The sequence below is a fragment of the Brachyistius frenatus genome, unplaced genomic scaffold (genome assembly GCF_029030835.1).
Source record: "Brachyistius frenatus isolate BFR_SWC_R1_liver_20210118 unplaced genomic scaffold, ASM2903083v1 Contig_140, whole genome shotgun sequence".
NCBI lineage: Eukaryota > Metazoa > Chordata > Actinopteri > Embiotocidae > Brachyistius > Brachyistius frenatus.
Genome location: NW_027210739.1, coordinates 890,001 through 911,704, shown reverse-complemented (window position 1 = coordinate 911,704; position 21,704 = coordinate 890,001). Strand labels below are relative to the sequence as shown.

At 45.9% G+C, this 21,704-nt stretch overlaps 3 protein-coding genes across 13 annotated transcripts; 1 reads left to right on the top strand and 2 right to left on the bottom strand.

Moving 5' to 3' along the window:
• Positions 1-1,970: 1,970 nt before the first annotated feature.
• LOC138630744 (PH and SEC7 domain-containing protein 1-like) lies at positions 1,971-12,998 on the bottom strand. Of its 8 annotated transcripts, none has more exons than XM_069715250.1 (17): positions 12,909-12,998; positions 11,506-11,598; positions 8,954-9,595; positions 8,591-8,705; positions 7,879-8,416; positions 6,432-7,301; positions 5,661-5,741; positions 5,457-5,569; positions 5,312-5,370; positions 5,095-5,184; positions 4,953-4,996; positions 4,693-4,865; positions 4,396-4,466; positions 4,161-4,306; positions 3,857-4,001; positions 3,281-3,427; positions 1,971-3,191 (listed from the first exon to the last, which is right to left on the bottom strand). In XM_069715250.1, exons 3-17 carry the CDS (start codon positions 9,452-9,454, stop codon positions 2,913-2,915), a joined length of 3,372 nt encoding a protein of 1,123 aa, XP_069571351.1. In that variant the 5' UTR covers positions 9,455-9,595; positions 11,506-11,598; positions 12,909-12,998; the 3' UTR covers positions 1,971-2,912. The 8 variants fall into 8 exon arrangements, with proteins under 8 accessions (XP_069571351.1, XP_069571350.1, XP_069571349.1 ...); XM_069715249.1 differs by lacking the exon at positions 12,909-12,998 and adding an exon at positions 11,787-12,291 and having other exon boundaries at positions 11,506-11,742; XM_069715248.1 differs by lacking the exon at positions 12,909-12,998 and adding an exon at positions 11,793-12,291 and having other exon boundaries at positions 11,506-11,742.
• Positions 12,715-20,840, top strand: LOC138630746 (zinc finger protein 271). Of its 4 annotated transcripts, none has more exons than XM_069715257.1 (3): positions 12,715-13,151; positions 14,764-16,324; positions 20,767-20,840. In XM_069715257.1, exons 1-2 carry the CDS (start codon positions 12,953-12,955, stop codon positions 16,305-16,307), a joined length of 1,743 nt encoding a protein of 580 aa, XP_069571358.1. In that variant the 5' UTR covers positions 12,715-12,952; the 3' UTR covers positions 16,308-16,324; positions 20,767-20,840. The 4 variants fall into 4 exon arrangements, with proteins under 4 accessions (XP_069571358.1, XP_069571359.1, XP_069571357.1 ...); XM_069715258.1 differs by lacking the exon at positions 20,767-20,840 and adding an exon at positions 18,399-18,409; XM_069715256.1 differs by lacking the exon at positions 20,767-20,840 and adding an exon at positions 16,429-16,585.
• On the bottom strand, positions 18,484-19,464 carry hcar2 (hydroxycarboxylic acid receptor 2-). The gene has a single exon (XM_069715226.1). It carries the CDS (start codon positions 19,462-19,464, stop codon positions 18,484-18,486), a length of 981 nt encoding a protein of 326 aa, XP_069571327.1.
• Positions 20,841-21,704: the final 864 nt, after the last annotated feature.

Genomic DNA, 21,704 nt, shown 5'->3' with positions numbered 1-21,704 from the left:
AGAGCGTGCGAGGCGTCAGCAGCAGATGGAGAACGAGCATCAGGAGGAGCATTCAGGGCACAAACAAACAAAAAAAACAGGCATGAATGAGGGTGCTTACGGCACTGTTTATGTTTGCTGGCAGTGTTTTCAGGTGTTTGTGGTTTATATATATATATATATATATATGAAATGAGCTTTTCAGAGCCAGTGTGGATGTTGAGCAATGTTCAAAGCAACATTGTCCGTCCGGGGTGGGGGGGGAGGGGGAGTGACCCTATGTGTCGGGTCTTTTTTTTTTTTTTTTTTTTTTTTTTTTGCAGCCCTTGCTGGAAAAGCCCCTAATGATCACAACTTGAGCTCTTGCCTTTTTAATTACCCACCCAGGCCTGACTGAGTCTCACAAAGCTCGAGAATGGAGTGGCGCAGATGGAACAAAAACAGGCCAGTTCCTTGGGACGGACGCCCTCTGAACCCGGCAGCTAATGCAGCCCCTGCTGCTCCAGCCGGTCATTATTGTTGCCGGAGAGCAGCGGAGAGACGGCACTCCCCCGAAACAACGAGGCCACCACTGCTGCCCGAGTCATGGTCCACAGGCCATGTGAGAAGGCCTCTCGGTCGAGAGCTCGTCCGTGACACCGCCGACCTCCAGCGCAGATTGTGGCCCAGAATGTACCAAATTATTAAACTTGTTCAATTTGATCTGGAAAACAACAGGCGCTAATGGCCGCCTCTCGCTGTAACATTTGGTCACAGGCCCAAGAGCATGTAGGTTAGCCGAGATGGCGTCGCCTTTCAGCGTGCCCCCCCCCCCCTCCCTCAAGGTGCTGGGATGGCCCCGGGCTCCTGTCACTCATTTAACCAATCAGTCATCCTCATCTGCAGAATCTGACTTTATCTCAATGCTTAATGAGCTGTTGTTATTCCATTCAGAGGACAACAAGTTGGGTATCAACACCTTAACTAAGCACCACAACTGATCTGTCAGAGGATCCTTCTGATGTCGAAAAAAAAAAATCTAAATTTACAAGACCAACGAGGAGCTTCAGGTGACGTTCGCCCGTCCGGAGCCACGATCCGATTCACTCGGCGACAGGACGGTGCGTCCATGTCCGCATTGTCTGGGTCCTTCGTTGTGTGAACTGGTGTCACATCGCATTCCTGTGTGTGTGTCTGTTGAGTGTGTGTTTAGAGGCGGAGGGAGGGGGGGGTGTATTCTGGACATCCTGCTCGTGTTGTTGGTCATCCCAGGTCGACATGTCCGGCTGAAAGACCACAAAATGGGACCCGTGCCACCGAGAACGATCAAACACACAAACACACAAACACAAACACAGGAACACACACAAACACGGGAACACACGGAAACACACAAACACGGGAACACACGGAAACACGGGAACACGTGGAAACACACGGAAACACGGGAACACGTGGAAACACGGGAACACGTGAACACACCTCCACCGTCACTTCACCGTCTAACACCACTGACATATTTTCAGTATTTAAAAAAAAAAAGCATCTTAAAAAGTAGTTGTTTTCAAACTGAACTGAATGAACACTTTTACGTCCCGCTGGATATTCAGCTCAACTTAAACCCTCAGTTATTGAATCAGTTTGATCCATCTGCGTCTCAGAGCTCCTGTGATCGATATTTTACCACCGTTCCTCCTCGTGCTCAATTTTAGAGTTTTACATACAGATAAGAGACATTTGTGGGATTAAAAAAATAGATTTTGAGAACACGGAGAGGAAAAGGCAGGATTGCAGCTGTGCTGGGTCTCCTTCAGGCAAACATGTTCACCAAATAATCTACAACGATGTATTTACTGAAAGAAAGATTTTGTGAGGAAGAATTAGAAAAGTCAAAATGTGTTGTTTTTTTCCAGTCAAAGAAGTAAATTAAAGCTAAAATCAAGCGTGTCGACACAAATACGGGTCAGTTACATATTTTCCAGGCAAAAAAAACCAACAAACGAGCAGACACATACGGCAGCAACCATTTAACTGTGTTAATATGTTAATAACAACAATAAAGCCACGTTTTTGTGTAAAATACAAAAACAAAAAAACAGATTTGGTGTTTCAAAGTTCCAAAAATGAAAAGCAGTGTTACAGGATGTAGAATGTTAGAAAACCGACACGTTCTTAAAGTTTATAAAAATATATATTTCAATAGATTTATTGAAAAAATAGGCCCCTCCATACTTCATTTAAGGAGTATTTCACGTACAACATTTCACATTGTGAGACTTTTTTTTTTTTTTTTTTTACACTAAAGCTCAGAAAGGCCGAATTTGTGTCGCAAAGGTTTGAATGATGTTTAAAGAAGAAGGTAAATAACGGGAGCTGAAAACAGGAATCATCCTTCCATCACCTGTCTGCTCAACACTGAACGATTATTTTATTTTGGAGAGGAGTCCTTCATTTGAACAAAATGTGTACCGGAGATATTAATATTAAAAATAACAATAGTGCAAATAGGATTCTTAGAAAACAATAAAAACTGATGCCATACAGGATGTTTCCTGTCTGTCACTCAGAGATGTCCTGGACTACAGCACCCTCCTGTGGTTTGCACTTTAAAGGCATCTTTTTTGCACCAAGTACAACAGTGCAAAAGTTTGAGTACCAAAATAAAACCAAAACAAAAGTAAATAAATTAGGTCCAGATATTTTCGGTCCACTCAACAAATGAATCAGGGCCTCCTCTTCATCCTGAGGGACTTTGAGGGTTTTGGTTTCCCTGAGGTTTAGTTTGGAAAAGTGCAAGATCAAAAATTTAGAAAAACCTCTGAGTCCCCTCACAGAGAGAGAGTTTCCAGATGTGGTGTTTTTCTCTGCTTCTCTGCTCAGCGCCTCCGCGAACAAAAACAAAAAGTTCAAAGGCCCGTGAACGCACCGTCGAACCTCAGAGGGGAAGACTCCTCTCAGACCTCTTTGTTCCACCGCGGGATGATGGTCCGGCGATACGTCCGCCTCTCGGAGATGTTGCGTTTGACTTTGATCAGCGGCGGCGACACCATCTCCAGCTCCAGAGACGGGCTGGAGTAGGACTTTTTCAGCCCGCCTCCCTCCTGCTCCTCCTCCTCCTCGCCCACAGCTTTATCGAACAGGTTGAGGTCGGCGGGGCTTAAAGCGCCGTCGCCCGTCTTCTGCAGGTCCTTCCAGGCCTCCAGCACCGTCATGAAGTTCTCGTAGCGACACACCTGTGAGGGGTTTGAAGGACAGACAGAAGGTGAGCGACGGCTCCGTGAACACTCGCACATAATCAGCCTCCACGCTTCGCTTCGGTTACTTCGTGCTGCAGGTACTCGGCTCGGACGCGGCGCTCCTCCAGCTCCCTGGCTTTGGCTTTCCTGCCCTCTGGTGGGTTCTGCTGCAGGTACGACATGTCTGCTTTGAAGGACTCCAGCATTCCTGCGTGAGACTGCAGCTGATGCTCCTGCACAGGGAAGCAGAGCAAGATGTTTATCTGTACGCAGCAACGGAGCTACAAGATTTGACTTGATTTGTTCCTTACACATAATTCTTTCTTTTAAACGCACATTTGATTGTTTTCCGCAACAGTCCGACCACAGAGGCCGCTGTCCAGCCAGTGCTGTGTAGTTTTACTTTAATGGGATACAATGGATGTTTAAAAAAATACATACGTGATGGTTTTATTATTTGTTCCTGACATAATAAAAATAAAAAGCCAACACAGGCAATTCATGTGAAAACAACCTTTTCTGCTGCATTGAGTCTTCGGGGTTTATGTAACAAACAAACAAAATGTTTTGGTACAAAGTTATGAAGTGTGTGTAGAAGTGTGTGTAGTGTGTAGAAGTGTGTGTAGAGGTGTGTGTAGAAGTGTGTGTAGAGGTGTGTGTACCAGAGTGTGAGCGGACTGCGAGGCGGGAAGAATCGGCCTGCAGAACCTCCTCTGAGAGCCGACGGCGGCGGGGAACGGAGGCGACGAGTGAAGAGCTGAAACCAAGTTGATGCGGCTGATCCACGAATTCATTTCTACTTTGGACCTGAGGAGGGAAACAGACGAGTGCTCTGACGCCGACTGTTGAACACACACACACACACACACACACACACACACACACACACACACGCACACGCACACACGCACACACACACACACACACACACACACACAACACACAGCGGCTCACGCTGCGACTTACGAGGCCTGAAAGAGGAAAACCCTCCAGTCGGCGGTCTGCAGCCGGAGGACGTGCGGCTTCTTGGTGTAATCGGCTGCCTGCTCAGCCAGAGAGTGATGAACACTCACCACCTCCTCGTTAGTCGGCTGATCCCTCTGATAATCATCCTGAAACACACACACACACAAGAAAAGTGACGCCCTGACTGTATTAACGATGATAGATATATTTGAGAATCAGGGAGGGAGTAACTGACCTTCTGTAAGTAGAGGACCATCCCCTTCAGCATGCCGTAGAAAGTCTTCCAGCTTCTCTTCCCCCACGGAGCTGCACCACAAACATCCACATGAATCAGTAACAGCACTGACGTAGATGACAAGCTGACTTTATCTCAGGCTGCTCTATATTATTAGCATTACACTTTAATTAGACTGAATACCGTTTAATTTATTACCCAAAAAAACAATTTAATAAACATTAAATCTCGTCTCATCTTTTTAACATGGAAGAGAGAAGACATTTTAAAATATTCATCCGTTCGTGCCGAACTCACTGCGTTTGCCGTCGATGTCGGCGTGAAGCTTTCTCTGCAGAAAACCCTGTTTGACCACGAGCGCCTTCTTGTCGTGAGGAACGTCCTGGAACGGGTTGGATTTAGATCGCAGCGGCGCGTCGTCCGCCGCATCTTCGTCCACCAGCACAGAGCTCTTCAGCTCCTCCTCGTCACTTCGTAGGAGGAAGGAATACGATGAATGAGATTATAGATGTGAATGAAGAATCGTGTTGACATGGAGTTCATATGGGTTCACTTACACAGCCCACTCCAGCGGTTCAGTCTTTATGGAGTTGTGTAAACTCTGCAATGAAAACAAAGGAAAAAAAAAAAGGTTAAATGAAGTTCAGTCGGTCGGGAACGAAACTTTCCTCAAAGTGTGTAAAACTCTGACAGAATTACCTTCAACAGCTCCTTGCTGAAGTTTCCACCGTCGTTCATCCCGTCCAGGTTGGACACAAACTTGGAGGACGACATGGATTTTCCGACATTCTGCACACAAAAATATGCGAGTGATTAAAACGTCTCTCAGAGATCTACGAGCTATAAAAGTGTCAGGTCCAAATTCAAATTTCCGACGTCGTTAATCACTTCTTTTACAGTCGTGAACGTCTCCCACCTGTCCGTGCAAGTCGGTGTTGAGAAGCATCAAAGCGCACGTCAGCGCCAACACGGCTCCTGAGGATGGAAATAATAAAGAATAAAGAGCAGGAACGCCTGTTGCATGCGAAGTCTCTGCTGCTTCAACAAACCCGCAGGCTGACCTGAGGAGGAAAACGAGTCCGGGTTGCACTGATGGAAGCGGCAGGAGAAATGCTGCAGCACTCGCTCTCTCTCCTGAGTCTCTCCGATCAGGATCACCACCTTCAGGAAAGATCTGCCGGAGGACAGACAGCGTTCACGAGGTGCGTTTTTATGAGCGTGTTTTGTTGCATGCGGCACTAAGCTCCGCCCCCTGCGAGTCTCACCTCAGGGCGTGATCCAGAGTTTGGCCGGTGAAGTCGAAGAATTTGAGGTATTCCTCTCCGACAGCACGACTGAAGTCGTTACTGAACAGGAAAAAAACAAAACATCGATGTTGTCGCCGCTTCATTTCATTTCATTTCTAGGAAGTGTCACAATAGATTTTTACAGGAACCTGAACATCTTGCTGGACCGGTAGAGAAAACAGTTCAGGCATCACAAGTTATAGAATCATTACTGAACAGACGTAAAGTGTGAAGAAGATTTAAACTGTAAGACAAGTCCAGAAAATCCCATTATTATTCAGAAATGTGACATTCAGGACGAGTAGAGGACGTTATTAGAGCCGTATCACAATATGAAAGTTAGAATATCTGAAATCTCAGATGTCATGTGCGCTGGTTTTATATCAGTGAAAATGTTGCGTTTGCTGACCTCCGGTGGTTCAACGTCTCACCAGCCAACAACGCTGAATACTACACATCCCATAATTCACCTCCACGGCATCTTTCCTTACACTCCTGGGAACTGAACCAGTTTTTAACACAGACTTTCTGTTTTTAATCTGAAGCTGAAGGCGGCCTCGATGACATCATGGTTGTAGTTTCGTGAGTGTTTATGACAAAATAATACATTTCTTTAATATCTTATTAATATATAAATATACATCCACCGACAGCTGCGTGTTTTACACCATACTCTGCATTTACAGTTACACACTGCTTCAGATTTAAATATATCTAAATATAGACATGGATGTATAGACGTGTGCTTACTCTTTGTCCAAGTGCTTCACCACGTCGGCACGTTGGATTCCTTCCAGCTTGAACAGCCGTTCAGCGAGACGGCCGGCCGTCTGTCTGTCCGTCTCCCGTCCGTTCATGTGCGGCAGCGCTTCGTGTTGCTCTTTGGTCGCTACCACCGTTTGTGCGTCTCGGTCCTCGGTGACGTCCTCGTCCTCGGCGGCCTCCTCGTCCTCGGCCTCCTCCGGCTGCTGCGTGACCTCCGTCTCAGGAGGAGGCCGCTCCGTCCTCTCCGACGGCTCCGTCCGTCCTCGCTGCTCCGTCGCTCCGACTTCTTCAGCTTCGACGGGAAGTGCCTGCTCGGACCGAGCGGACTCCTCCGGCTGCTCGGCGTCTTCGGGGCGAGTTGCTTCTGTCAGTTCCATCTCCGCCGTCGGCTCCGGATGCTGCGACTGTCCCGGCTGCTCCTCCGACTGACGCGACGCCTCCGCCGGGACCTGCTCCGAATCCTCCGTCGCCTCGGAGCGTCGAGGCTGCAGCGACGCCTCGGTGTCCCCTGAAGTCGTTCGGTCTGAATAATTCGTTTCAATAACGTCTTGGATGTCTCCAGAGGTTTCTATCCTCTCCGCATTTTCTGCCTCCTGCGTCGCTGCTTCTTCGCCGTCGTCTGCGTCGGCCTCTGACCGCTTCGTCTCCACGTTCTCGTCAACCTCTCTACACATTTCCAGCCCTCCGGTCAGACCGTCGAGAGCTTCATGTGACCGGTCCAGAGTCCCCGTATCCTCTTCGGCCCCCGAGAGCACGCTCTCCTCCAAAAGCTCAGACTGTCGCAGATCGAATAGCTTATCGGGGTTTATGGTCCGTCCGGTGTGGTCGGTGAGCGGCGGCTCTGCAGGTACCTCCCTGCAAGGTGAGGATGAAATAAGAGACGTGATTAACACAATGAAAACGATCCCAGATAGCAGAAGTTTGAATTTAACTCCGAGTTGGAGTCAGGGAGGTTTCTCTGGTGAAAGTACGAGTCTGTCAAAGTTACCGAGGTTAGTGTCTGCATTCATTTAAATTCAGCCAATAAACTAAGTATGGTATGATTATAGATAATTTGACCTGATTTGAGGTTTCTCAGCAAGAAGATCCCAATTTTGAAACTGTTTAAATTTCAATTGAATCTGAATATTCCACGTGTTCAATAACCTGCAAAAAGTTATTTTGAATAAGTCAGAAAAAAAATCCTAAAAGCAAACAATTATTTTTACATATTTAGAGCAATTTCATAGTTGTAGTTCCTGTAGTTAGAGTAACGTTGAGTCAGCACATCAAAATGCTTCTTCAGCTTTCAGTTTGGTTTCAATATCAGACATCAATGGAGATTATTTCTGCTTTCAGTATTTAACAGTTGATTCAATGCTATTTTTCTCTCTGGGTTAACTGTAAATAACACACTTCCTGTTCCACTTTTTCTACAGACCATAATACTCACACGTCACTCAGACAACAGTCACTGTTTGACTCTTCACTTTCTTCATTGTCGGACGCGTCAGTCACACTCTGGTCGTCTTTGGTCTCGACTTCAATCTCAACACTATTTGATGAGGTTTGTTCTTCATGTCCCGTCAGCAGCACCTCCTGCTCCTCCTGGTCCTCCTGCTCCTCCTGTACCTCTTTCTCCTCCTGCACCTCCTGTACCGCCTGCTCCTCCTGTACCTCCTGCTCCTCCTGTACCTCCTGTTCCTCCTGTACCGCTTGCTCCTCCTGTACCTCCTGTTCCTCCTGTACTGCCTGCTCCTCCTGTACCTCCTGCTCCTCCTCCTGTACCTCCTGCTCCTCCTCCTGTACCTCCTGCTCCTCCTCCTGCTGCTCCTCTTCCAGCTGTAAATCTACAAAACTGTCCACTTTGTCGTCGGAGCTTTGAACCTCCTCATCAAAATCGATTAAGTCCTCTGTCTCAACAGGATCTGACGTCACCGAGTGTTTCTCCTCTTCCTCCTCTTCCTCCTCGTCCGTCCTCGGTGGGGTTTCTGGAGGAGTTGGTAGAAAGTAACGAATGTAACAGTCAAATCATTTCTAACAAATTATAAAACCGAGCAGCAACGACTCCAGAAACAAAAGATTCAAGAAGGTTTATTCTCGAAAACGGAAAAACGTCGACTCTTTAAGAATAAATGAAAAGTGTTGCTCGGGGCAACACGTACCGTTGTCGCCGTCGAACAGCTCACGTGCTGAATCTTCCTGTTCCTGTGTGTTCGGCTCTTTCACATCTGCAGCATCACACGGCTGGAAGTTGCAACACAGACCGTCGAACACGAGCTGTGGAGAAAAAAACCTTGTGAGCTGCAGTCTCATCTGACCGACGTTACGGCCGCTCATCCTACTGCAGCAAGTAAGCACGAAGAAGACCGAGGAGCTGAAGTTCAGAGCAGGAAGGGTTAAAAAAAAAAAAAAAAAAAACCACAGGAAACTGCCTCCAACGGCGCTCGAATGCGCTCACAAACTGAGAAAACTCCTAATAATAGCAGCGTGACAACATCACACCTCCCTCACACAGAAGCACGTACCTCCGACTCGTTTCCTGTCCAGGTCTGAAACTGTGAATCGATCCAGTTCGGCTCCTCTCCGTCCTCCTGCTCTGACAGCTCGGCGTTAACGCCCGGGGAGCGGCGAGGCGACGGGGAAGTGGCGCCCGGACTCGTCACGGCGCCGACGCCCACAGAGCCCGCAGAGCCCAGATCATTGGCCGAGCCGCAGACCGTCACGAGCGGGGGGGTCTCCGCGGAGAGGCCGGGCATGTCCCACTGCACCGTGGCGCAGGCCAGCGCGGGACTGGCGCAGGTGATGGGGCGAGTCGGCCAAATCATCATCTCCCACGGCTCCGCCTCCTCACGAGTCCCGCTTCCTGCCCTCGGGAGGAGGCGGCCCGGCTGCTCCCCCGTCTCGCCGCACACAGATGCCTCCTGTTCTCCGTTGATGCGCCGCTCATCCGGAGAGGTCCACGAGTCTCGTTGAAGATCTAAATCTGTGACATGTGGCAGAGAGCTGCGCAGGGTTTCCTCCTCCATTAGCAGATTCTCGGTCTGTTCGGTCGTCTGCGTCTCCGTGGTGATAAAAAGGTGACGAAGGTTACAAAAGGTCGTCGGCCGCGGGACGAAGGTCGATCATCTTCTGATGAGATGTTGAAGCGTGTGCTGCTGTTCACAGATCTGTGACAAAAGAAAAAGAAATTGAATAAAATGCACCTCACGCCCGTCTGAAGCAACACGAGAAATCGTTTCCTCCAGTTTTGCTTCAGACGTGCAGCTGGAAAAAAAAAAAGAAAAAAAAAAGGAGCCTGATGTTGTATAATAACAATTACACGACTATTTAAAAAAAAAAAAGTCAAAACGATCTCCGTCATCCGTTTCGATGCCACATTATAACCAAAAACATTTTGGGGGAACCTCCCAAGACCCGGAGGAATGTTTGATTAGCTGAAACACAAAAAAAGCCATTCATGAGATTCAGCTCCGGTTTGTTGAAGACAAAACTCTTGACAATTCAAAGATGGAGTTCAACATTTTTTAAAAATAACACTCACCACCTGTGTGCCAACATAATCCTCTTTTTCTCTGTTGTTTTGTTTTATTTAAACTTTTTTTTTTTTTTTTTTTTATCCCATCCTGTTTGTTTTCTCAGCAACAGTCTTGGTGTTTCGCTGCAGATGTGCAGTGCAACAAGACTTTAAGCTAAATGTCACAAAAGCACATTTGTACTTCCTGACCGCAGAAAGAGAGAGAGAGCGAGAGAGAGAGCGAGAGAGGTGTACAGTACAGCGAGGATGGAGAATCGGGGGCAGAGGGTGGAGTCGAGGGTTTTGCTTCTGGTGAGCAGTTTAACCGTCTGCGTCCTGTGATTATTGTTTTATCACCGTGGTTACGACCGTCTTAAAAACAAAAGAGTCTGAGCTTCAAATTTGCAGCACGTCGTCAACACAAACAACAACATCTGTCCCAGACAAACAACAACATCTGTCCCAGACAAACAACGAGGCCAGAAAACAAACCGGCAGCGAGGAAAACCGCCGCCTCGCGTGTTTTGTGACCGTTGCAGCAGAATCAACACAAATCTCACTCTCGTCTACGACCGTCTGGTCTGTCTTCGTTGTTCTCTCCACGTCATGTAACCAACATCCGGAACAGACCGTCACCACATTTCCTGTGTGGGTGCTCACTTTTTCAGTTCCTGTCAAGAGTGCAACAAGTGCTGCAGCGACGGGAGAGACGACGAAAAGGATTCAGAAAAGACGAACGTCCTGGTTCTGAATGCAAATCAAAAGTTTTGGACACGCTGATGAAGTAAAAGCAGCGACGTCTCTCCGGAGATTCAGAAAGGAGAATGAGCTTCACCATGTGGGGATTGTTTGGACATCACACAGCTTCTGACTTTAACCTCCTGCTGATCCTTCAATGAAACACGCGTCTCACATAACAACTTATAACGACTGTTAATGTCTGAACATTTAAAAACAACAACAACAACAACTAAGAAATACCTTTTAGACTCACGGAAGAGAAAACAAAAATGAAACCAGAATACTTTCAGCCGAACATCAAAGCAGTCAGATCACAGCTGCAGTATGACGAAGAGAAGTTCACAGCAAAAGGAGGAGAGTTAAAACAATATTAAAGGAGAAGTGTGAAAAAAAAGGAGAGGAAAACATAAAAAAGAGGAACAGAGCCGAGTTTAAAGTGAAAGGAGGTATAATGACAGACTCTCCACACACAGACTATAAAAAAACAACCAGCTCTTTGTCATCAGACAGTAAATTTGAGTTGAAACTAAAATAGAGTCTCACGAAGGAGAAATCTTTGTTTTCGACTGGGAAGCGAGACGTAAATCCTCCGGGCGTCGAAACGCAGCATCACATGATCACCAGTCGGCTCCTGAAGGCTTTCAGTTCAATCTTGTGGGAAGAGACGCTGACACACATCGTTGTTACACTGGGTTCATGCTCCTGATGTTCATGTTCAATCAACACACACACACACACACACACACACACACACACACACACACACACACACACACACACACACACACACACAGGTAAACCTTCAACACACAATAAACAAACCTCACGTCCGCCTCCGAGTCTCCGGTGTCGCGTCCGGACCGGCTCGTCTTTCCATCTCGATCACAGCTCAGACTCCTGTCTTCTTTCTGGGTCCTGGTTTTTCAGAGGACGGAAAAAAAGAAAAAGAAAAACAAGAAGAAGAACAAGAAGAAGAAGAAGAAGCTGACAAGCAACAAAGAAGAAGTAAAAAAAAAGGTGCATTGTGATTGGCAGATGACTCAGACACACCTTGGAGGCCTAAAGGCACACACACACACACACACACACACACACACACACACACACACACACTCACACACACACACACACACACACACTCTCAGGTGATGGTGGGGGGAGTGGCTCGGCTTCGTTCCTGCAGGTGACACCAGGAACCACGTGGTATAAAACCAGGACTCATCAGCTGTTCCTCCGTTTCTGCAGAACCAGTTCAACACGTGCTTCTCGTGTTTCTATAAAAGCAGGACGACATTCTTCTTCTGCGTTTTTAAATTAGTTTGAACACATTTCTTTAGTTGGTGAGAAAAGCTTTATAAATAACGACAGAATGATATAATTAACTCTACTTTTACCGGGTTTTAACACAAGCACTGTCGTTAAAATCATTAATGAGCAATTTTGCATAATAATCTCATTGAACACTGTAATCTGTCATTAGCACGATTAGCGTTAAAACGACCATTAGTATCAAAATATTAGCATTACCTAGCATTTATGGGAGCATCCTGGCAGCTGTGGCTAATTAGCGGCTCGTGGGTTTCTCATTTAGTAGTAGTGGTATTAAAGTTATTAAAGTTATTAAAGTTATTAGGACCAACACAGTGCTGATAATGACGTCAGTTGGCGTTGTTGCCTCGTTATTTAAGGACAATTTAAAACCGTGACTATTTAGGTCAATAGTGCCCCGGCTAATCCGGCGTTTACACCCCGCACCGGCAGGGGGCGACACCCCGGACCGGCAGGGGGCGACACCCCGCACCGGCAGGGGGCGACACCCCGCACCGGCAGGGGGCGACCGGCAGGGGGCGACACCCCGCACCGGCAGGGGGCGACAGCCCGGACCGGCAGGGGGCGACACCCCGGACCGGCAGGGGGCGACACCCCGGACCGGCAGGGGGCGACACCCCGCACCGGCAGGGGGCGACACCCCGCACCGGCAGGGGGCGACACCCCGCACCGGCAGGGGGCGACACCCCGGACCGGCAGGGGGCGACACCCCGCACCGGCCGACCGGGGAGCAGCTTTTCTTTTATTCCCCTCCCTCCCCCGCCCCTCCGCCCTGTGTCGTCACTTTAGTGCGACAGTCCCTGCTTTTGTTTGTTCCGCACACGGCAGCAAAGGAGCCGCGCACACCCACTTTTCTTTCCTTTTCTTTTTCCCGGGACTTTGAACCTCGTACGAACCACCTGGTGACGTCGTCTCCTGTCCGCATCCGCGCGGTCCAACGATGGCCAAGTCGAGTGACCTGAAGCTCTTCTTAGAGTCTTCTCTGAACGAGATCTTCAAGGCGACAGTGAGCGACATCCTGGACTCCGTGGACCGGACCCTGTCCGAGTACCAGGCCACCATTCAGGGCATCGAGTCCGAAAACGAGGGCCTGAAGCGGCTGCTGTTTGCGCAGAAGAGCGCGGAGTCGTCGCCAAGAGGTACGGTGGCCTGCTGGGGGACGTTCGCGTTAATCCACCCCCCGCAGAGGCAGGCTTATTAGTGGAGCACATTTCAACACGGCGATTCAAAGGCCTTCACATAAAACCACTAAAAACACCAAAACATCAGGCAGGAGAAAGGGACATTTAAAAAAAACTATTAGGAACAGGAATTAAAACGTTAGAAACGGTGATTAAAACATTAAAAACTAATTAAAACATTAGAAACGGTTATTAAAACATTAAAAACTGTAATTAAAACATTAGAAACGGTGATTAAAACATTAAAAACTGTAATTAAAACATTAGAAACGGTGATTAAAACATTAAAAACTAATTAAAACATTAGAAACGGTGATTAAAACATTAAAAAAACAGGATTAAAACATTAAAAACTGTTCAAAACATTAGAAACGGTTATTAAAACATTAAAAAAACAGTAATTAAAACATTAGAAACGGTGATTAAAACATTAAAAACTGTTCAAAACGTTAGAAACGGTGATTAAAACATTAGGAACAGTAATTAAAACGTTAGAAACGGTGATTAAAACATTAAAAACTGTAATTAAAACGTTAGAAACGGTTATTAAAACATTAAAAACTAATTAAAACATTAAAAAAACAGTAATTAAAACGTTAGAAAAGGTGATTAAAACATTAAAAACTAATTAAAACATTAGAAACGGTTATTAAAACATTAAAAACTGTAATTAAAACGTTAGAAACGGTTATTAAAACATTAAAAACTAATTAAAACATTAGAAACGGTTATTAAAACATTAAAAACTGTAATTAAAACATTAGAAACGGTTATTAAAACATTAAAAACTGTAATTAAAACGTTAGAAACGGTGATTAAAACATTAAAAAAACAGTAATTAAAACATTAGAAACGGTGATTAAAACATTAAAAACTAATTAAAACGTTAGAAACTGTTATTAAAAACGGTGTTCAAAACATTAGAAACGGTGATTAAAACATTAAAAACAGTAATTAAAACATTAGAAACGGTGATTAAAACATTAAAAACAGTCATTAAAACATTAGAAACGGTGATTAAAACATTAGAAACGGTGATTAAAACATTAAAAACTGTTCAAAACATTAGAAACGGTGATTAAAACATTAAAAACAGTCATTAAAACATTAGAAACGGTGATTAAAACATTAAAAACAGTAATTAAAACATTAGAAACGGTGATTAAAACATTAAAAACTGTTCAAAACATTAGAAATGGTGATTAAAACATTAAAAACAGTAATTAAAACATTAGAAACGGTGATTAAAACATTAAAAACCGTAATTAAAACACTAGAAACGGTGATTAAAACATTAGAAACACTGGTTTAACTTAAATTAAGTAAAAAAAATACCTGCATTAAATATCCTACTTAAGTAAAAGTACACAAGTTGTAGCAGCAAGATTTATTGCAGGTATTAAAGTCCCTCTGACTGTAACATCTTTAGATTATTAATAACAGTTACTACGACTTTATATGAATAGTTTTAAATCTGCGGCGTCGTTAAGATGATGACTAAAATCTTTTGCTGTAATTTAGGGAACTTAAAATCTGATTCTTTAACATTTATCTTTTCGTTCTTTCACAGATCCGAACGAACATGACGCAGAGTGGAACAATCATCCCGCCGAGGGCGCGTTCAAGAAGTCCATCTGCAGCGGTGACAAGAAAAGCCTGCGGAGGAAGAACAGAGGAAAGATGAGGGAGAGCGCGTCGCGTTTTCTACCGACCGATGAGACGGGAGAACCGCCGCAGGTCGCCGCGTCGCTCCAAACCTCCGTGTCCGTGAAGGTGGAGCCCGGTTTGGACGAAAGCGTCGCGATGGACCTCTCTCAGCCCGCGACGCTCCTCAATCTCACAACGGCGCCCATAAAAAGCGAAGACGCGCTGGCGAGTTGTGACGAACGTCCGTTTCCGCCTTCAGACTCCGAACGAGACTCCAAAGACGGCGTGAACGACGTTAAAGTCGCCGTCGTGCCGGACGGACCGTTTATTAAAACGGAGGAAGAAGAGGCGGCGCCGAGCGACTACGGCGGCGCCGACTTCTGCAAGCAAGAGTCTGAGCACGAATCAAAATGTTTCCCGGAACCGGCGCCGGATCCCGAGGCGGCGAGCGGATGGGCCGCCGAGCCGGAAGCGGAAGCGGCGGCGGCGGCGCCGAAGGAAAACGACGCGCCCGCCGTTCGCGACAACTTCCTGCGCTGCCCCTCCTGCCCCAAAACGTTCAGCCGGGCGACTTCGCTCAACAACCACATGAAGACGCACGGCGTGGCGAAGGCTCACAGCTGCGGCGACTGCGGCAAATGCTTCGGCCGGGCCGACCTCCTCCGATCGCACAGGCGCACGCACACGGGGGAACGACCCTACATCTGCAACACCTGCAGTAAAACCTACGCCCACCCGAGCCAGCTGCGCATACACAAGCGCATCCACACCGGGGAGAAGCCGTACTGCTGCTCGCACTGCGGGAAGCGCTTCAACGAGCACAACCAGCTCAAAGTGCACCTGCGGACGCACACCGGCGAGCGGCCGTACAGCTGCCAGGAATGCGGCAAGACGTTCAGCAACGCCGGCAACCTGCGCATCCACGAGAGGATCCACACGGGCGAGAAGCCGTACTGCTGCGCTCAGTGCGGGAAAAGGTTCAACGGCCTCGGCGACCTGAAGACGCACTACAGGATCCACACGGGCGAGAGGCCGTACAGCTGCGAGCTCTGCAAGAAGACCTTCAGCCAGGCGGGCCACCTCACCATACACATGCGCATGCACACGGGAGAACGGCCGTACAGCTGCAGCGAGTGCGGCAAGAAGTTCACGGTGGCGAGCAGCCTGAAGCTGCACCAGAGGACTCACACGGGGGAGAAGGAGTACAGCTGCTCGTACTGCAGCAAGAGCTTCAGCAGGTCCGGACACCTGAAGAGACACGAGCTGGTCCACACCAAAGAGAAGGTGTTCCTCTGCAGCGAGTGCGGGAAAACCTACACCGACCAGTCGTCCCTGAAGAAGCACCTGAAGATGCACGCGGCGAAGCAGCCGAGGACTCTGAGCGACGGAAGCACGAGCGAGGCGGAAACCAGCGCGGCCCGGCCGGCCGCCGCCGCCGAGGCGCTCTCAGACTCCGAGAAAAGTTAGAGACAAAATAGTCGGAGGTGAGTCGCTTAAAAACAAAGAGTGAGTTTACAAAAAAAAAAAAAAAAACTAAATCTTAACTCGATGTCTATTTCTGAGCTTTTTTTTTTTAATTTTTTTAAAGCTTTTAATGGCGAAACAACAACGAGGAGTTTAAGGGATTTTATTTTTTTTAGCTGCCAGAACGCGACAACATACGAGTCACAACTTCTGCAGTCGCTGTCAAACAAAAATAAAATGCAGAACTCGTATTCATTTCAAAAGAGCCGGCGGTTGAAGCAGGTAAAACCTGCTGCTGCAGATCAAGAAGGAGCTACTCAACATTTCATTAAATACAAAAATTCCAATTATCTACAGTTTTCACATGAATGTATTATAATTAAACTCGTATCACAAGTGTTTAATAAAGATATATATCTATATATAGATATATAGATACATATATATAAACAGTCACACTGACGTCAAGACGAAGACTAAACATCTCACGGTTGCTGGTTGTCATGGTAACGCAACCCAATCTTATCGTGTTTTTTTTTTCCAGATGTGCACTATGTGGAGATTTTTTTTTTAAAGATATCACACCTCAACAAACATGCAGCAAGCGTTAAAAAAATAAAAACTACTTAGTGGCTTCGTGGTTTTAAAATTAAGTTTGGAAACCACCGTCGAAGACTGTTCTGCGGTTAAAAGCTCCAAAAAGCTCGTAAGTGGACTTCGAGTTAACGTTTCGTGGAGCTACTGTTCATGAAGCTTTGCTCTCGGATCCGTTTGTGATGTTTGTGCTACAGTGCAATACGCTGCTGTCTAGTTCTTGCTGTGATTTTTTTTATTATTATTATTATTATTTTTTATAGTAGGTTCAAATATTTAGCGAAACTGTACGATTAATTATTAAGTTCTGATTGAAAAAGTTGAGAGAAACTGGGAAAAAGCCGTCGTTTCGATCACTGAAGCCGTAGCAGTGTGTTCATCGTTTCATCAGTGTTTGACCTTTGACCTCACTTTAAAAATAAATATATAAAATTCCCCACATGGTGCATTAAAACATAACTATATAATTGTTTTAGGATTAAGATGCTTCTACACACATTTAAACACTCAGTAATATATACTTGATTAATTCATGATTGCTGTAAATAGCTTGAAGTCTACAGTGAGCAGCCCGATCCGTTGAACGAGACCAGAATGTATTTGTGTTATAATATTAGTGAAAATAATAATAACGCTGCGGATGTCCGGTATTGATGGAGCAGCTGATCTGATCTGTGTGGAGCCTCCAAAGGACCCGTTCACTGTAAAACCAGGAAATCTGCCTCCTGTCCGGCTCCACGGTCACGGGGCGCCTGTTTGATGTGGGTCGATACGTAACGATGTTCACTGACTTTAATGTGATTTGTGTCCAAATTAAAGTGACAAAGTAACCAAAAGATTTTTTTTGGGTATATTATTTATACCAAATTTTTGTATTTGTGTATTATTTTCCCTTTATAAACACATGAAAAGCAGCGCACAGACACTAAACGCAGAATACATTGACATTTAAAAACATGCAGAATTATGACTCCCAGAAAATGAATCACAACAAAGTGCATGCAGGAAGTTTCTGTGCATATCGGCTGAAATGTCTCAGAAAGTCCAAGGAACTAAAAAAAACAACTATAATCTGCTGTGAAGAGCCTTAAAATGTTTCAGTAAGAGAAAATTCATCATCTTCACCTTCATTATATTCAGTTGAGAGATCCGGTGCCTGTTGAGGCTCATGTTAATTAATGTTATTAATTATTAAATGTAAAATGAAAAGTTCACTTCCCAGAACCGTCTTTTTGCAAATGTTTGTGTTTGTGGCTGCTTCTAAAATGTTCCATCTCAATATGTTACTGACCGTCTATTTACATAAAACTTGCATAATAATTATGATACGTGGTGCATTTCTACCTTTCACCGTAAATGTCGTAATGTCGAACCCATAATTCTCTCAAAAACCTCCCACTTCCCCCGTTGCTCATGAACGCACCAGTAGACTGACAGCTGTCCTCTTATATTTTACACTAACATTACATTACATTTGACAAAATAAACATCCCTCCTCAGCCAGGTATCGCACCGAAGCGCGGGATTTGTCCACTGAAAGACGTGTCGGCGTCACACTTCATCTCATCCGGCTCGTGTCAGTAACTTACTCGAATGGCGGTCTTGATATTTGGCACCCAAACGTCCCGACCTCGGCCGTCACGCCGTCCTGCGGCGAGTCACGTGTTTCTGTTGGGACGTCCGATTGGATCTGCGTGACGCCGGTCGGGCAGCAGTTGAGCCTGCACGGCAGCTTTTCCCTGGACAGGTAGAGCATCGGCTGGATGCTGCAGCTGAAGTCCATCAAGCCGAAGGCGATGTAGTGAATGTAGCAGCGGAACACTTCGGGGGAGAAGTAGTCCTGGAAGGGGAGCAGCGCCACCGGCGGGAAGTAGTTGAACACGATGATGGCCAGGATGACGAGCACCAGCTTGAAGGCTCTCTTCTTCACGGGGTGCCTCTCGTCTCTGCCGGGACTGGACTGCCGCAGCGCCCACAGGATGGATATGTTGCAGAACACCATGAAGGCGAACGTCGAGAGGATCATCACCGTGAACACCTTCTCGAAGTTGCGGATGTTGCCGACGCATTTGCCGGCGGCGTAGGGCAGCGTGATCAACCAGACCGTGGTGGCCAGGGCCGCTCGGTGCTGGCGGTCCTTGAGCTCGGCGAAGGTGATGGGGTGCACCACCGCCATGTACCGGTCCAGGCAGATGCAGGAGAGGAAGAGCGGCGAGGAGTCCTTCATGCCGTAGAAGAAGCGCAGGACGTACCAGCTGCTGCTGGAGGTGAGGAAGACGATGTTGACCAGCTCCAAGGGAGTGATGAAGCAGAAGAGCATGTCCAGGACCGCCAGGTGAAGGATGAAGATGTCCGAGGTGGACGAGTCGCCCTTGTTCCTGCGGATGAGCCACAGCACCATGATGTTGGCCGGGATGCCCACAACCATGTTGGTGAACTGGAGGCAGAGATACCAGATGATGACGGCCGGCATGTTTTCGCAACTCTCGTACATCGTCTTCCCAGAGAAGTTTAGAGGTCTGTGAATGATGAAGTCGAGGGAGGAGTTGATGTGGAGAAGCTCCATGGCAACCACCCAGACCAGGAACGAGAGGAGGAAAGATCTGCCAGAAAAACTCAGGATCAGCTGTTAGAGACAACTGTGAAGCAATAAAACAGCATAAAAGATATGAAGATAATATTCAGCCAATAAATTAGCAAAGTTTTTTTAAATGTCAAAAGATATTTTGGACTTGTGGAAAGCGACTCAGCGAACACAGTCTGAAGCAGTTTGGTAAAGTTTAATCTTGGAGGTGAAATATTGGACCGTGTCACCTCTCATGGCGTCTAAAAATCCTCCAGATTATTATTTGGTCTGACGAGCGATAACAAACAGAAGACTCGTCTAATAAAAGTGTAGTCTATGTAACACACTAGATTACCTGTGTTAAGTTTAGTCCTGTCTTTAGGTCGCTCTGGGAGTGAATGAAACGGCAAATGTTTGCAGTTTAAAACAAGGAACTGAACTGCAGTTTATTATAGTTATTAACACACACAAAATCAAGGGAACAACATAAAGAAAAATAACAAATTCAAATAATAACCCCAATACTGGTATTTATCTCACAGTCAGTCAGTTTCAGTCTCTTGTCTTCCAGTCTACGACCCGGTAGTGTACGTCTGGAGGCTCTCAGACTAACTCTGACCTGAATCTTTTGCTCCTCGGTGCTCCTGCAGGAGAATCCAAGAAGCCTAAAAGCAGCTTCACCCACGGCGAAGATGATCAGGGGTCACAGGGTCACTCAGCTCCAGCTCTGTGGAGGTTTCTGGGGATCGCTGTCTCCATCACAGATCATCCAGAAAAAAACAATCTGCATACAGCAGAATTTAATACGATGTCAGTACTATAATTTATAAACTCTATTGTTGGTGTAACAGTAAATGACCAGTAATATAGTATTACACACACACACACACACACACACACACATATATATATATATATATATATAATATTCACTGTGGTCAATATTAACATAGCAACATATCTCACACACACATGTCCTCGTGTCTCAGTGACATCTGTCACTTATACCTAACAGACATTATTTAAACGTCCACCGTTGCTAAGCAACACACTCAACAGCTGTTCTCAATCTGACCGTTTACTTCTGGCGCTAAAACAAGAACATGACGTCATCGTTCCCGCTCGGGTCAACAGGTCCCGACGCGTTAACCCTTCAGCGCTTAGCTAGCGCAGATATCAACCACGTACAATAATATTCATCAACAAATTCATATTTATCTCCGACTGGTTGTTGTTGTCTTCTCTCCTGATCGGTATCTTTAGCCCAACTAAACAACTGTTTACAACTGTCCTCCTTTGTAGCTCTGCACCAACGGCTAACTCTTAGCGACGCATCCGTCACTCACCGGAGATTCTTCTCAGACTTTAATAAACTTCTTCCTCCGGAGTCGGTCTGGTTAACGACCAAATAAATAAACATCCTCAACAGCAGAGAGCAGAAACCAACCGATGAGATCTTCATGGAGATGATGATGCTGTTGGAGACATGAAGGGTCGTCTCCAGGGAGACGGCTTTGATCTCCCGACGTGCACCACAGCGCCCCTCTGGTGAACGTCGGTATTGCATGTGTGAGTTAACAGGTTAGGTTCGGTTCGGTTCGGTTAGGTTAGGTTAGGTTAGGTTAGGTTAGGTTAGGTTCGGTCAGGTTAGGTTAGGTTAGGTTAGGTTAGGTTAGGTTAGGTTAGGTAGTTCCTTTATTAATCCCCAAGGGGAATTTTTTTTTCGCTACAGCAGCATACAGAAGCAATAAGATAATAATAGAATTGCTGGTAAAACTAACGTGGGTTACAAAAGTACAATTTCCAACTCATATTATTTGCAAAAGAGTCATGCTGTAATTGTTTTTATTTATTACCTTCAACTTACTTGATTGTTTTGGTATATTTTATTGCACTTTTTGTAAAATACACTGATGACATCAACATCTTTCTTTTAAATTTTCTCTTTTATCTTCATCCTGCTGCTGCAAAATGCAAATTTCACCAACATGAAGTTAATAATTTTCCAAATGTCTGCACTGTTTATAGTTGTAAACAGATTTATATAACATATTTATAGTTGTAACAGTTTAGTGAAATAAACATTACTTACTTGATATTTATAGTTTATCTGCCGTAGCTTACTAATGATGATTATTTGATATCACAAGTACTATAGTATAATATTAATAAAAATATTAGCTGCCTGGATCTTTACATGAGTAGCAGCAACTGCACAGTGGAAATGTAAATATCAGCGT